Source organism: Lissotriton helveticus, chromosome 9 (assembly GCF_964261635.1).
Source record: "Lissotriton helveticus chromosome 9, aLisHel1.1, whole genome shotgun sequence".
NCBI classification, from domain to species: domain Eukaryota; kingdom Metazoa; phylum Chordata; class Amphibia; order Caudata; family Salamandridae; genus Lissotriton; species Lissotriton helveticus.
Window position 1 is genome coordinate 1,125,983,844 of NC_136070.1, and position 14,887 is coordinate 1,125,998,730.

At 45.8% G+C, this 14,887-nt stretch overlaps 1 protein-coding gene across 1 annotated transcript in view; it reads left to right on the top strand.

Moving 5' to 3' along the window:
• Positions 1-14,887, top strand: part of LOC144783321 (uncharacterized) — a 234,512-nt gene that overhangs the window by 197,560 nt on the left and 22,065 nt on the right. The window contains exon 3 of the mRNA XM_078662356.1: positions 7,262-7,418. Within this exon, the coding sequence (XP_078518482.1) occupies positions 7,262-7,418 (157 nt within the window). The remainder of the gene's footprint in view (positions 1-7,261; positions 7,419-14,887) is intronic.

Sequence of the window (14,887 nt, forward strand, 5' to 3'; positions counted from 1 at the left end):
CGCACACAGCAACAACATCCCAGGCACACTACAAAAGGAACTCCACACAAGTATATATAAAAATAACTTTTGTATTCTCAAAACACATCGGATAGTAATCACACAATATACATTGTGCCAACTGGCACGGGTAATATTCACAAGGGATTATTTACACAGGACAGGGCCAGCTGGGCCACTGTCAGGATCAGAACAATGTAGTAAAAGTTGGAGAACAAGCGCACAGCTAAAGATATCTTGTGGTTACATGTGTGAATTAACATGAGTCTCTCAATGTTTGAGGGTGCTGCTTGGGTGACATCACTGACAGGATCAACACTTAGCAGAAATTAGTTCAAGTAACATAGATCACAAACCTACAACCAGTAACTACTGGTAATCACTGTACTCCACCTCAACCTGTAACATAAACTACATTATGCACAGTCACCTTAGGCGCGAATTACATTCTGCTCCAACCTCACCAGCATAAACACATTATGCCATCTCGCACTAGTCTAAACACATTAGACCCTACCTCCTAAGTATAACTCACATTAGAGGCGTAAAGCACAGAGTGAAGTACAATCTCACTAACATAAACCTACATAGGTAAAACAACCTCATAATCATAAACCACAGCTTAGAGGTATAAAACACAGGGTGCGCAAAACGTACTAAATGCATTACATTTCCTAGCATCACAGCACATAAATCACATTAGGGCCTTGCACCCTATACATCTACCAGCCCCCCTGGTCAACTGGCCATCCAAGAAGGGGCTCAAATGCCCTGTGTCCAGAATGTCAGGGCGTGCTGCCAAAGCAGCGCCAGTCAGGGGTGCGCCATCTGCGCAAACCTAAATGTTGCAGCTTCCCACTACTTGCTGGGCAGCTAAGAGCAATGAACTGGGCCTAAATGCTGCAGCTGGCACTAAGTGCTGCGCAGCTGTGGAAGGCTAAGGAAGGGGCGAAGGGAGTGCGACTCACTACTAGGTTCACCAACAACAGGTCCCCTGAAAGAAAAGCCTAAACGGTGCAGCTGCCCACTACTTGCTGGGCAGCTATAAATCAAATCTGCAGCATGGGCTCTCACTGGCCCTCAGGAACAACTGCCCCACAGGTTTGGAGCCCTCTAGGCTCTTAGAGCAAATAATGCGCATTTTGGAGCCCCCTAGGCTCTGCCAACCCACATGCCCAACGGTGCAGCCCTCTAGGCGCTAAAAGGAATAATGCGCCAAACGGTGGAGGCACACGGGGCTCAGTGAATAAATAAGCTACCTCTGGGAGCCATCTGCTCGGAAAACAACTGGGGCCTCGTTGGAGCCCTCGGGCCCGAGGCATGACTAGTAAGACGATGGGGCGGCCCGAAATGCCCCCTGCCACTGTGCAAACCATTGGAGCGGCCTATTGCATCCGGGGCCGCTCTACATGCCGCCAACATTAAAATACTTGGAAAGAACTCGGGGCCCTAAGGACTGGGCCTGCTGCCTTCGTGGCCACCAATGCCCCCTAAAGATCAGGGAGACTCGTGGGAGCGGCCCGCTGCCAACCGGGGCCGCTCAGACTGGGTGCCTTGACCCGGCACCAACACCATGAGCCATTACTCACCGGCTCTCGTGTGGTGCTGCTCTGGTCCTCGGCGACGGCAGCGCTTCTCTGGCAGGGCTCCCGTGGACTCCCGCGAGCTCCGCACCACCCGCCTCTTCACCCGGTCCCTTGAGGAGGCGGGGTGGGCACCCGAACTCCTCGCTCCCACACAACTTCCTTCTCTCACGCTGGGGCTACCCAATCCCAGCGCGGCGGCGGGCGGGACTTCCCTTCCAAACCGGAAGTCCCACCCACCGTCAGGCACTACCGTGCCTGACTTCCTCTTTTCGTCGCGGGCCGCTGCGGTGAATCCCGGGGGCAACAATGAGGGGTAGGCACCCTTGAAAATGAAAAGGCACAGCGGGGTGGGGACCCACTCTTGAGGTAAGACAGATGCGGGCAAGGTCGCGGGGTGGGCACCCGCGCACTTAAATAATTATATAAGCGGGGTGGCACCCACAATAAGCAAAATAAAGTGCAGGGAATCCCCACGAAGGGGATTGCAGCCCGGCGCTGCGAGGCCAAGGCAGGAGCGCTTCCTTCTTGGCAACCAACAGCGCTCTGCCCAAAAATGAAAGTAAAGCGCTCACCAGGCGCTGGGGGCCCAGAAACCACCAAGCCCCCAAGGAAATGACCCCTACAACAAAAAGGGTCCAAAGAAGTCTTCCAGCATCCAGGGGCTGGGCAGGGCCCAGGGAGGCAAGCCTTCACCTGGGCCCCAGTAGCAGCACGCCCCTGGTAGATTTGAGTCAAGCACAAGAACACCTTTCATGGGGTCCCAGGATAGGGACATCAGACGCACCACAGGGGGTGGAGCCAGCATTGTGGAGGGAAGGCCCAGCTCTATTCAGGTCCCAGGTGCACTCCTCTCTCCTATCAACATGCAGATCTCTCCACTCACCACCGGGGCAGACCCATCCTGACTCCTGGAGCCAGGCTCACCAGCCAGCTCCAGCCAATCACAAGCCAGACAGTCAATTCACATTCACTGCACAGACATGCCAACTTCTAGAAGTGACACTTCCACACTAGACACAATAAATCCATGCACATCATCGCGCATCATTTAATCACACGAGTTTGCACATGCCAAACTCGACCCTGCACTCCCCACACATCAGGAACTACCATGGACACACATACCCCCATGCATTCCTCTGGGAGGGCAGGCCACTCTCACGACACATACACAGAGAGCACACGCATTTTACACTGGTCCACAGTGAAAAAGTGCGCAGAGGCCTAAAATCACCAACCCCAGGTTACAGAAACAGGCTAGGCAAATGCAAAAAGTTTCGGGGTGAACCTGCCAAAAAGGCCAAGTCCAACATTAAAAAACCCTATTCTAAAAATCGGGGAGAAGGTGTCAGTCAGAAACCTTATAAGATTTGTAGTTTGAGAAAGTGGGAAATGTATATAAAGCTTTATTACCAAAGTCAGATCAATAAATCAGAAATTGATCAAAGCAGAACTTGCAATCAAGAGAGCGCTGCTGTCTGATTGCTCACTTTCCACAAGTCCTTGAGTACCACTAAATAATACACTGCTGTATGCATACATGTCCATGCCAATAGACCCAATTCAGGCTGTCTCCCTCTTAAAATTGCCTCTGCTTCAAAAGGCGTTTTTAAAATAAATTTAAATTGTACAAATTGCTTGGGGGTCCTCGTCTTTCAGTAGTGATTCAGTGGGGGTCCTCAGGAGTCAAAAGTTTGGGAATCACTGTTCTAATATATTGAGGTTCTTAACAACGGTCTATGTAGAAAATGAATTAATTATTCTCCTAAAAATGTTGCATTTTCATATATGAACTCTTCATCACCCTATTAAAAGACGAATGTTATATTAATTTGTAAACAGTGATCATTGTGTAAGTAAAATCATCTGCAGAGTTATATAAACGCATGTATATAACTATTATATAACTATTATATAACTATTATTCACAATAAAAAACATGTTCATGGAAAGAAAATACAAACATTTGCGGTTATGTCAGCATTCTTTAGTCATGTCAGATTTATGCCAAGCATTGCCATTTTAGCTATTCAAACAGTAAATATGGTTGCGTACTAAAATGTTTGTATTCAAACACATTTATTTTCATGAAACCTACACATATATTCTGCACATTTATTTAAACTACATTATTTTTCAATTTGATAAAAAACGCCTCTAACACAGAAGAAATGCTGTGACTGGATAGGCTAAAATGCTACTCAAAGATAGTAAACATATCAGTGTTAAGGGAATAATCCTCATGGACGTTATGTTATTTTTCATATAAATGTGGTAGCCTAGTTATTTGATGATTATTCGTGATCCTGTGGTCTACTCCCTCTGTACAGGATTCAAGTCTGGCCAAATGAAAACTCTTTGGGTTGTGAGGCAGTTGAAGGGGTAATATGGCAAATAACATCAGTGTAGAATATGCAGAAGAGCTCAAAAGAACTTGAAATATATTATTGACTATCAAGATAGCTCTAGGATTAGATGTTACCAATGCCATTACTAGTAAAAATTACATTATTTGTGAAATAATTTGTTGTGAGGAATTTATCAGAATTAGTCAATTTGTCCTTTTATATATAAATACTAGCAGCCCGTCCCGAAGTTGTCTGGGTATGAAATAGAATGTGTGTAATGTGTGTATTTGGCAAGGGCAATTTATTTTAAAATCTCGCAGTAGACAACATTTTTTGTTTCATTAGAATGGGGACGGAGAAGGCTCAGCTGCAGCCCTGGTTGATGTTAGCAGGTGCATGTAATTGGTGTAGTGATCCGCCACCTGAGCCCGGCTACAGCCCTGGTTGATGTTAGCAGGCGCGTGTAATGTCGTTGAATGAGTGAGTTATCAGCCGCGGGTAAATCCGTTTAATGAGAGAGTTGAGTGACAGCGTGTAGGAGAGGCTGCAGTAATTGTCCCCGCAGACACGCTCATTTGCGTGTTCCCCCGCTTGAGGCCCAGATGCAGACCTGTTTGATGTTAGCAGGCGCGTGTTCCCCCGCTTGAGGCCCAGCTGCAGCCCTGGTTGATGTTATCAGGCGCGTGTAATTAGTGTACTGATCCGCGGCCTGAGCCCGGCTAGAGCCCTGGTTGATGGTAGCAGGCGCATGTAATTTCGTTGAATGAGAGAGTTCAGTAACAGCGCGAAGGAGAGGCTGCAGTAACATTACTTACCAGGCCTCCAGGTGAACGCGTTTGTCACGCCCCCAGCACACGGCTACAGCAGACGATCTTCTGATTAATGTATGACCCACATGGCATGAAGGGCGGAATGTAGCACACGCCCCCAGTGTTTCTCACGCCCCCAGCGTGCCCCTTGATGCGGCGCAATTGCGTACACATGGCATGAAGGCCGGACACACGCCCCCAGCGTTTCTCAGGCCCCCAGCGTGTCATGGCCCCAGCGTGCCCCTTGATGCTGCGCAGCAACGTAATTGGCGCTTGTATGTACGGCTCACATGGCATGAAGGGCGGACACACGCCCCAGCGTATGTCACGCCCCCAGTGTTTGTCACGCCACCAGCACACGCCCACAGCCCACGATGTGTTGGCCGTACCACACGCCCCCAGCGTTAGTCATGCCCCCAGCCCACGCCCACAGCATAGCGCAGACAAGCCCACAAGGGACTACTTTGCTGGCACGGTTCTTTTACCTTTTAAATGTTTTGAGGAGTTGGCCTAACGGCTAAGGCACTCGACCTCGAACCTGGGGATCTGGGTTCGAGTCTTGGTAACGACGCCAAACATCCTGTGATTCTGGGCAAATCACTTAATCTCCCTGTGTCTAACAAAAATTAATGTGTGTCCTCATGTAACGTAACTGGTGCTATGTAAAGCGCTCTGATACCTGATTCAGTTCGGGTCAAGTTTGCGCTATATAAAACTCTGCAAAAAAAGAAAAAAAAATAATAATAATATGGTGGCCGTCTGCATAGCCTATGTCCTTGTGCTGCAACTGCCCTTTCCAACGCTGTATTGGGTGTTGTGATTGGTGCTGTGGTAACTGAGATTACCCGCCTCATAGGTTTGAGCTCTCTCTTTATAATATTAGTATATGGATGTATATTACACTAAATGCACTGTAAATAATGTCTGTCTTCTGAAAGTTTGTATCTGTTCATTTGTCTTTTAACAATTTTTTGTTATGAATTGTTTATATGACTTCCATTGAATACCGCCCATATGTACCCCGGGGGCACGCCTTTGATGTTCCCTCATAGATAATTATCATCTTAGAAGGAAAGCTGGGAGCTGGCCAACCTATCAGAATGCTCCCATTGTGTGCTATAGTTATTCTTACCGGATTGCAAAGGATGCATTCTGTGCTGTCAGCTTCCTATCCTCTGGTGTGCTCTGGGGCCCACCCAGTCTATGGATTAGCGCTTATGAAAATATAGAATGCAGCGGGAGCAGGAGCATCCTTTCACCTAAACTATGAGGTGAATGGAGAGTGATTCAGCACCTAACAATCGACAAATTGCAAATTCCTAAATAGTCTGTATCTGTTATTGTTTATTACGATGTTGATTAACATTACTTGTAATTGATGAAAACATTTCAATAAAAAATCATGAAAACATATATATATGAAGGGAAAACAATGGCCTAATTCTACCCCAGTGCTCCGTCATCCTGCAGCACTGAAGTAATCATTTTAGACACACCAGACTCCTCCCTTGCTTTTCTGAGTTGGAAGGCTAATCAACCAAATGAAAATGTCCTTTTTGTGTTGTTAACACCATTTTTTTGTGAGTTTTATTGCTGGCTTTTAGGCTCTGCCATACTGGGGCACTGCTGAGCAGTGCATGAGTTTTTAATCCCTAAACATGTAGAAATTCACTAATCCATCATTGGCTTACTTACATTTCTCCTAAAGCTGTGGTGTAGGGTGCACCTATGAAAATGAGTTAAAATGTCACCTGTGGACTGCAGAACTTTTTTTTGCCATCCACTAATGTGACAAAGGAAACATGGCTTCATACCGACCATTGTAGCCTGACTGCTGCAGTGTAAACTCGGCAATGGAACCTGCTAAATTCAATAGCGGTTTGTGGTGGGAGCAGCTGCCGGGCGGTGACGTGGGGAGGGAGAGGGGGAGGGGCAGGGTGGGGGTTAGTAATCTATGGATTAGGGAGGATTTCAGGTAAGTAAACATGTAAATAAATAAAACGAATTTCGTTGCGCGCACTGCATCCCCAAATGCGATGCATTGCACACAACAAAATTTGTTTTATTTATTTATATGTTTACTTACCTGTAATCCTCCGTAATCCATAGATTACTACCCCCTACCGTGCCCCTCCACCTCCGTACGTCACCGCCCGGCAGCTACTCCCACCACCGACCGCTACTGGGTAAAATAACAGGCAAAAAAGAAAAGTGACTTTTTTGTTTACTTTGTTTCTTTTATATTTATTTGATTGAGTGAGTTTACACTTCCTTCTGCAAAGCAAGAAGAGAAGCCCAGCTAGCTGTGTCTGACATGTCCCTCTGCGGGAGGCTGATGGAGCACTGTGGGAGAATGGAGCATTTTCCACCCAATATTTCAGACATGGCCTTCAGCTGGGGCCCATAACAGAGTGGACTGTAAATAACAAGGGCAAACATGCTTAAATTACTAATTGCACTAAGCCTACATATTGCAAGTAATTTTGCAAAAAAAATGTTTTCTATATTGTTATTTCAGGATTCCAAGGTTTGACGCACAGAGCCCTGCTGAAAAGGCAATTGTAGTGCTCATAAAGGTATTTTATAAATATGCTGGAAAAGGAGGCAACCCACTGTGTCTTGAGAGGCACGAACTCAGACAGCTACTGAGAAAAGAAATGCCAACACTGAACTCGGTAAGTTGACTTTGTAAATCCGCTTTTTCCCGGTGTCATATTGCCAGTCAGCTAAAACCTTTCCAAAAGTTAGTTTTGAAGGCATCCACGAGAACATGCTGATTCCTATAAAATGCAGTTAGCTAATAAAAGATAACAGTTAAACTACCTGCATGGTGACCTTTTTCATTATTATACTTGCCAGTAAAAGTGAGCACGTTCTATATAAATATGGCAAGCTTGAGGACTGTGATGAAGATGTAGGTTTTCTTGCTAGCCACTGGGTGTGTGTGTGGTCTCTAGGGCCTGGTGGTATCGTTGTTTTTGCTGCTCTCCGTGTGCTTCTCTTGCATGAGTTGTGATCTATTTACACATTTGGGGCCGTATTACAAAAGTGCCCTGGGGGCGCAACAGGTGTTTGCGCCCACTTTGAGCGCCCCCAGGACACTTTGGTATAACAAATGGGGCCGCAGGCGATTGTGGGGCTCTTTCTGTAATACAATAGCTCTGTCAGGAGTGTCCCGTGCAGGTAAGAGTGGTGGGGAAGGATCAGGGGAGGGAGTCAACAGACAACGAGGGGGAAAAAAGAAAAAAAAGAAAACCACTTAACGGCCGCAAGGTAAGTGGTTTTCTTTTTTTTTTCTATTTTCCCTCGTCGTCGTCTGTTGACTTCCCCCGCCTCACCACTCTTAAGTACATGGGCCGCTCCTAAGCGCTGACACACATAAAGCGCCAGTGCTATCTTTAGAGGGCGTTCCCTCGTTTGAATGGCGGTTTGCCCCATGCAAATGAGGGAATCCCTTTGCCTCTGTGCCTGCGTCATATTACAGATGCGGGCGCAGAGGCAAAAAAACGCTCAGGGGGCACACTGACAGTGCATTACCGAAAAGTTGGCACACTCTCAGTGCGCACCGCTGAGAGCAGCCCTTTGGAGGGAGGAAAGGGGGTCCAATGGAACCTCTAGCCATCCCCTTGCAGACGGGTGCAGTCAATGACTGGACCCACCTGCAAAAGGCTCTCTAATCCCCCTTCAAAGTGCAGGTGGGTTGCCGCATGCAATGTGAAAACACAGAGCGGCTTTAAAGCAGCCACTCCTGGTTTTTCACATTAATGTGCCTCCCCAAAGCAGTGCGAGTTCGCGACTGCCCTGAATGCAGTGCATTCATTAATATATGGCAAATTTTCCTATATTGTGCTTGGCGCACCTTTCAAAAGGAAAGAAAATGCAGTGAAAGAAAATGTGCTGCATGTACACAAGGCCCAAATCTTTATATTGGTAGGTAGAATGTGTTCCTTTTATGAGGAGCGAGACAGGCATCTGTATGCATTGACTGATCATGATTGCAGGTTGGCGATGAGGTACATTTGGGTGGCAGGTATCCCTACAGTTTAGCCTGCCTACAAAAGAGCAATATAGTGTTGTGAACTGCATGTCATTTTTATCTGCATGGTGCATTTTAAAATAAATCTCCAACTTACAGGGATGTGAATGTTTATAGTTATACTATATCATAATAGTGGATGGTAAGTGATATTCAAACTGAAATCGGAAGTGGGTTCAATCAATCAATCAGGGGTTGTAAAGCATGCTACTCACCCGTGAGGGTCTCAAGGCGCTGGGGGGAGGAGGGAGCTCCGGCTCAGTTGAAGAGCCAGGTCTTGAGGTCCTTCCTGAACGTGTGCATGGTCAGAGAGCGTCTGATGTTCACAGGGAGCGTGTTCCAGGTCTTGGCTGCGATGTAGGAGAAGGCTTTCCCACCTGTTCTTTTTCTGCAGATGCGGGGGACCTTTGTCAGAGCGAGGTTGCAGAGCGTAGGTTCCTCTTGGGCACGTGGAAGGATATTCTCTTGTTGAGGTAATTGGGTCCGATGTTGTTGAGGGATTTGTAGGCGTGGGTGAGGAGTTTGAACATGACCCTCTTCTCGACGGGGAGCCACTGTAGGTCTTGTAGGTGCTGGATCATGTTTTCGTGACGCGTGCCCCAAGGATGAATCTGGCTGCTGCGTCCTGAATGGTTTAGAGTCTGTGTAAAAGGTTTCTGTTGATTCCGGCGTAGAGTGCGTTGCTGTAGTCCAGTCTTATGGTTATGAGTGCATGAGTGACGGTCATTCTGCAGTGGGGGGGTCGACTTAAGGGTCTTGCAGAGGATGCACAGGCAGTTGAAACTAGTGGAGGCAACGGTGTTGATTTGGCGGTTCATGGAGAGGGAGGAGTCGAGAATGATACCGAGGTTGTAAATCTGGATCTTGGTGTGACTGAAGCCCTTCACCATCTTGTATTTGCTCTTACACACTGGATTTTGGGCTGGTTTGCAGTAAAGCAAACTGAAACTGCTGCAAAAGTAGCTATGTCAAGTCATGGGATTCTTTACTTCACCGATCAAAAAGGGACTAGGAGTGTCATAGGGTGTTCCCCTCCCACAGGCTAAGGAACCTGCAGTAGTTTCTCAATAGTGTGCTGTTCATCAATTTTCTTAGTCATATGATGTCACTGTCATGACAATGGAATGCTATGGTGTGAATCCCAGGAGGTTGTCAGTTCCTGGAAGCTGTGGAGACAACAGTAAATAAAGTATGTGCTCTTACACTTACCTGTCTGGTGTAATCACTACAAATTTGGCAACAAGTTTGACTGTTCCTCCGTCCACCCATGTGTGCAGTGACGGTCTCCTGTGTTTCAAATATTTCTGAGACATCCTTTTCCTTAGTGCGGAAGTTATTCTTTCAAGAGATCTCCAGTCTAAGAAGACCCATCACTCCTGCCTTACCACCACCTGTGTCTTTGCCACATTGGGTGACCCTTGCCTGTCTTCCCCGTGTATGCTGTTTGTGAGCCTTTTCTACCTTTTTCACCTTATATATCAATTTGAGTTGGAGGAGACCTGCAGGTACATTGCTACCTTTTCAACTCATGTTGGTTTATTCAGATATAAGAGATTGAATTTTGGAGTATCTTCGGCTGCTGAGATATTTCAGCATGTTATTCACTGAGTAACCCAACCTGTTACACATGCTTTACAGTGATGACATACTGGTTTTTGGAAGAACACATAAAGAACATGAATAAGCCCATACCCAAATGTGGCAGTTACATGCTGATGCAGGTCTCACTCTGAACGCTGCAAAGTGCGAGTTTCACAAACCTACACTCACACTTTTGGGCACATACTCTCTGGGAATTACTCCTGGCCCAGACAAGGGGCAAGCACTGTCATCCACTTGCCCCTCCCCCTCCAGGATGTTACAGTGCTGCAGCCCTTTCTAGGCATGGCCAGTTATTGCTCAAGATACATTTTCAACTTTGCTACAATGAGTGTCACTTTGAGCAAATGCGACTAGAGTTTCAAAGTCATTAAACATGCAACTGAGAATGCAACTGAAATGGCCTACTTCAAACCCAAGTTACATACCCAAATAACAGTTGATGCGAGACTGGTAGGGCTATGGGAAATACTTGCTCAACACAATGGTCTTCTGAATGCTTAGAGACATATTGTGACCTTTGCCAGTCGAAACCTGTTTGAAACAGAACGTGGCCAGAAAAAGAGAGCCTGGCTGTGATGTGGGCCTGCAAACATTTTCATGTATTCCTCTACGGAAAACAATTTACTGTCATCAAGGATCACAAGGCATTGCTTTCAATTTTTGAAAACCCAAAGGCTAACAAAAAAAAACATGCCTCCTCTCATTGAGAGGTGGAGTTAAGACTGTGAGAGTACCACTATGAGATTGTGTGCAAACTGGGGAAGGTTCAAAATCCAGAAGATTACTATTCACAAGTGCCGCTACATCATGACAATTCGATATCCAAGACAACTGAAGCATATCTCAACTTTATTGTGAGAACCAGGACACCAGTGGCTCTGTCTGGTGAACAAATCATTGCTGCCACAAATGCAGATAAAGACATGAACATAATGAATGAACTTATTACAACGCAATCAATGAGGAGACGTACATGGCCCCTTACTGATGATGTTGATTTCCAAAAGTTCAAAAATGTACATGATGAGTTAGCAGTCACCCAAGTAGGTGTAATTCTGTGCGGTTCGAGAATCATCATACCTGGAAGCGTAAGACAACATGTCATCGAACTGGCCCATGAAAAACACTTGGTATCATATCCAGCAAAAGAGCCTTAAGAGATCGAGTGTGGTTCCCTCAGCTAGATGAGCGGATCGAGAAGGAGCTGAAGGTGTGCCACATTTGCAACTGTTTGTCCCCCAAGGTGATGCAGCACCCAGTGACAATGTCTGATATCCATGCCTATGTCTGGGAGAGGGTTACAGTTGACTTTAGGGCCTTTAGGAAATGGAAACCATCTGATGGTAATCATAAATGACTATTTGCATTTTCCTTTGGTGGAGGTCCTAATTTTAACAACCAATGACAGAGTCATAGATCGGTGTGATAGCATCTTTGCAACATTGGGTATCCCTGAAATCCTCAAATCTAACAATAGCCCGCCCTTTAGCACCAAAGAGTTCAAAGAATTTCTTGTCTGACTCAACATCAAATACAAAAAGAGTACACCCCTCTGGTCCCAAGCCAGTGATGTAGATGAACAATTCATGGGCACCCTCAAGATGGTCATTCAACAAGCATCCATGGAGGGATTCAATCTGAATCAAGCCATGTGCCAGGTCCTCTGAGCCTATTGATCAACTTATCACTCCACAAGTGGTGAGAGCCCAGCCACCTTGCTATTTGGGAGAGCCATTAGAACAAAAATACCTAAATGGACCTCGGATCAATCAGTTAATACTGACAAGGTTCGAGATACCGACACAACTCAGAAAAGGAAAAGGAAAGTGTATGCTGATCAGCATCGACATGCACAGGAGACAGACTTTGACAAAGGAGACTGGTTAGTGGTGAAGCAGAGACGAAGATGGATAATGGACTCTCCTTTTGCCACTGATGCTTTACAGGTCATGGCGTGCACGTAACATATGTTGACAGACAATATCCTGGACAATCCATCACTCTGAACACATCACATTATAACACCTACCACAATACTTGTTGAGTCCTGAAACCACATGTGGGGCATCCCTGTCTGCAGATCAGGCTCAATTGCCTGAGCCTTTAGCACCGTTGCCCATTCAGGGTGGCATGGATCACCTTGGATTACCCGAGGCGGCGGCAAATGCGAGCACCTCTATGACTAATAGAGGAAATGTGATTTTAACAATGTTTGCCACTTTTTATTTAACAAAGGGGGTGATGTAGCATATTGATATTATTTAAACCAAGACCCTCGTGGTTCTATGAAGACTCCGAACAGGAAGCATGCACTATGAGGGAGGTATTAGGATGTGGTTAACGGAAAGTATGATGTAATTTGCAGTGTGTGAGTGTATGCTGAAGAATAAAGTAATGCTTGACCTCAACTCCGGTGTTGCATAATTCATCTGCATGCTCCTGGGCTGGCATGATAATGTGGATCACCTTGGATTACCCGAGGCGGCGGCAAATGCGAGCACCTCTATGACTAATAGAGAAAATTTGATTTTAACAATATTTGCCACTTTTTATTTAACAAAGGGGGTGATGTTGCATATTGATATTATTTTACACCAAGACCCTCGTGGTTCTATGAAGACTCCGAACAGGAAGCATGCACTATGAGGGAGGTATTAGGATGTGGTTAACGGAAAGTATGATGTAATTTGCAGTGTGTGAGTGTATGCTGAAGAATAAAGTAATGCTTGACCTCAACTCCGGTGTTGCATAATTCATCTGCATGCTCCTGGGCTGGCATGATATGTGACATGATAATAATGGTGAAAAAAAACAGCTTGTTTTATAATAAATATATACTCTGAAGAAAGGCTTGCTATAACTACAAAGCACACTTGATTTTAGCACACAGTGCACTGCTTTAATGAGCATTAATTTGTTTTGAAGATACTGCAGAGTAAAACTGTGTCAGATCAATACATTTCGCCATGAGTGGGCGATGCCTTTTAATGAGTAGACAGAAGCCCGCGAGCTCTAAGGATGGCGTGGGAGCAAGCATCCACAGGCCTGCGCTCCCCAGCTGTGTTAACAATGCGTGAGAGATGGGCAAAGGCTGAGTAACCCTGGCCCTTTATCGCGTTAATTGGTATCTATTGAAAACCATCCAGTGCTGACCTTCAAGCTCGAAGGTACAGGTGTGATGACAGAGGTAGCTGGGTCACTGTGAACTGGAACTCACCCTTGCTTCATCGTCAGATCCTGGTAACAACTCTGACGCCTTGCAAAGAACACAACATTTAACACCTGCGACCGGATGCTCTGAAGGTTTGCGCAAAGTAGTCACAGGGCAAAGCTAGATAATTTGAACAAACTTAAATCGGATTAGCAATCAATTTACTCAGTCTGAATCTTAGACACGTTCGCACACTTCCACCTGGAATACCTGGAAAAACATGTAGACATGGACGCAGTAATTCCTATTTCCACAGGCTACTCCCCAAACATTCATCATTTCTGACCCCCGGAATTACCAGGGCCGTCAATAATGGTGAATCTTGCAGACGAATTACCGGGAATGATTAGGGCTCTTGACTATAAAGAGCGTGAGGGGCAGACGTGCTGAATTTTTTGGCGGTGGGGGGCGGTGTGGGCTACCAGCACCTATATTACCTTTTCAGATGTTTCCCGAGCGCAACAGGGGGACAAAAGCACATTGGGAAAATAAGGAGGATGAGAAAGACAGAAAATCCATCACAAAGGGAGAAGGCAGGGGGAACAGCCAATACAACGTGGTTTTTACCACACGTTGCTTTTACATTGCATGCATTACAATGCATGCGAAGTTACAACATGTGGTTAAAAACCATGCATGCCATTACATTGCATGTGCTTTTACAACGCATGCGATATAATGAGTAATGGCTGCGGCAGCAGCTATCCAAATCTTTGCGAGGAAACTGAGGCTATTTCCTCACAACGACGTGCAACAAGCAGGAAGGAGGAAGCAGGAACAGAGATCAGAGACAGCGACGCTGGAGAGGAGAGAGGTAAGGGCGTTTGAGCTTGGGGTGGGGGTTAATTTTGTAGGGTTTAGGGTAGTGTAAAAGTAGTATTGTAATGTTTGTGTTGTGTGGGTTTTTTATAACGTTTTAGTGTGTTTTTTTGGTAGTGTAGTGTAGTGTAATGTTGTAGTGTTTGTTTAGTGTAGTGTATTAGGGTTTAGGTTAGTGTAGTAGTGTTTATGTAGTGTAGTGGTTTAGGTTTTAGGGTAGTGTAGTTGTGTTTGTGTAGTGATTTTGGTTTTAGGGTAGTGTAGTAGTGTCTGTGTAGTGTAGTGTTTTAGGGTTTAGGGTAGTGTAGTGTTTTAGGGTTTAGGTTAGTGTAGTGTTTTAGGGTTTAGGGTAGTATAGTAGTATTTGCGTAGTGTAGTGTTTTAGGGTTTAGGGTAGTGAAGTGTTTTAGGGTTTAGGGTAGTGTAGTAGTGTTTATGTAGTGTGGTGCTTTAGTGTTTACTGTAGTGTTGTAGTG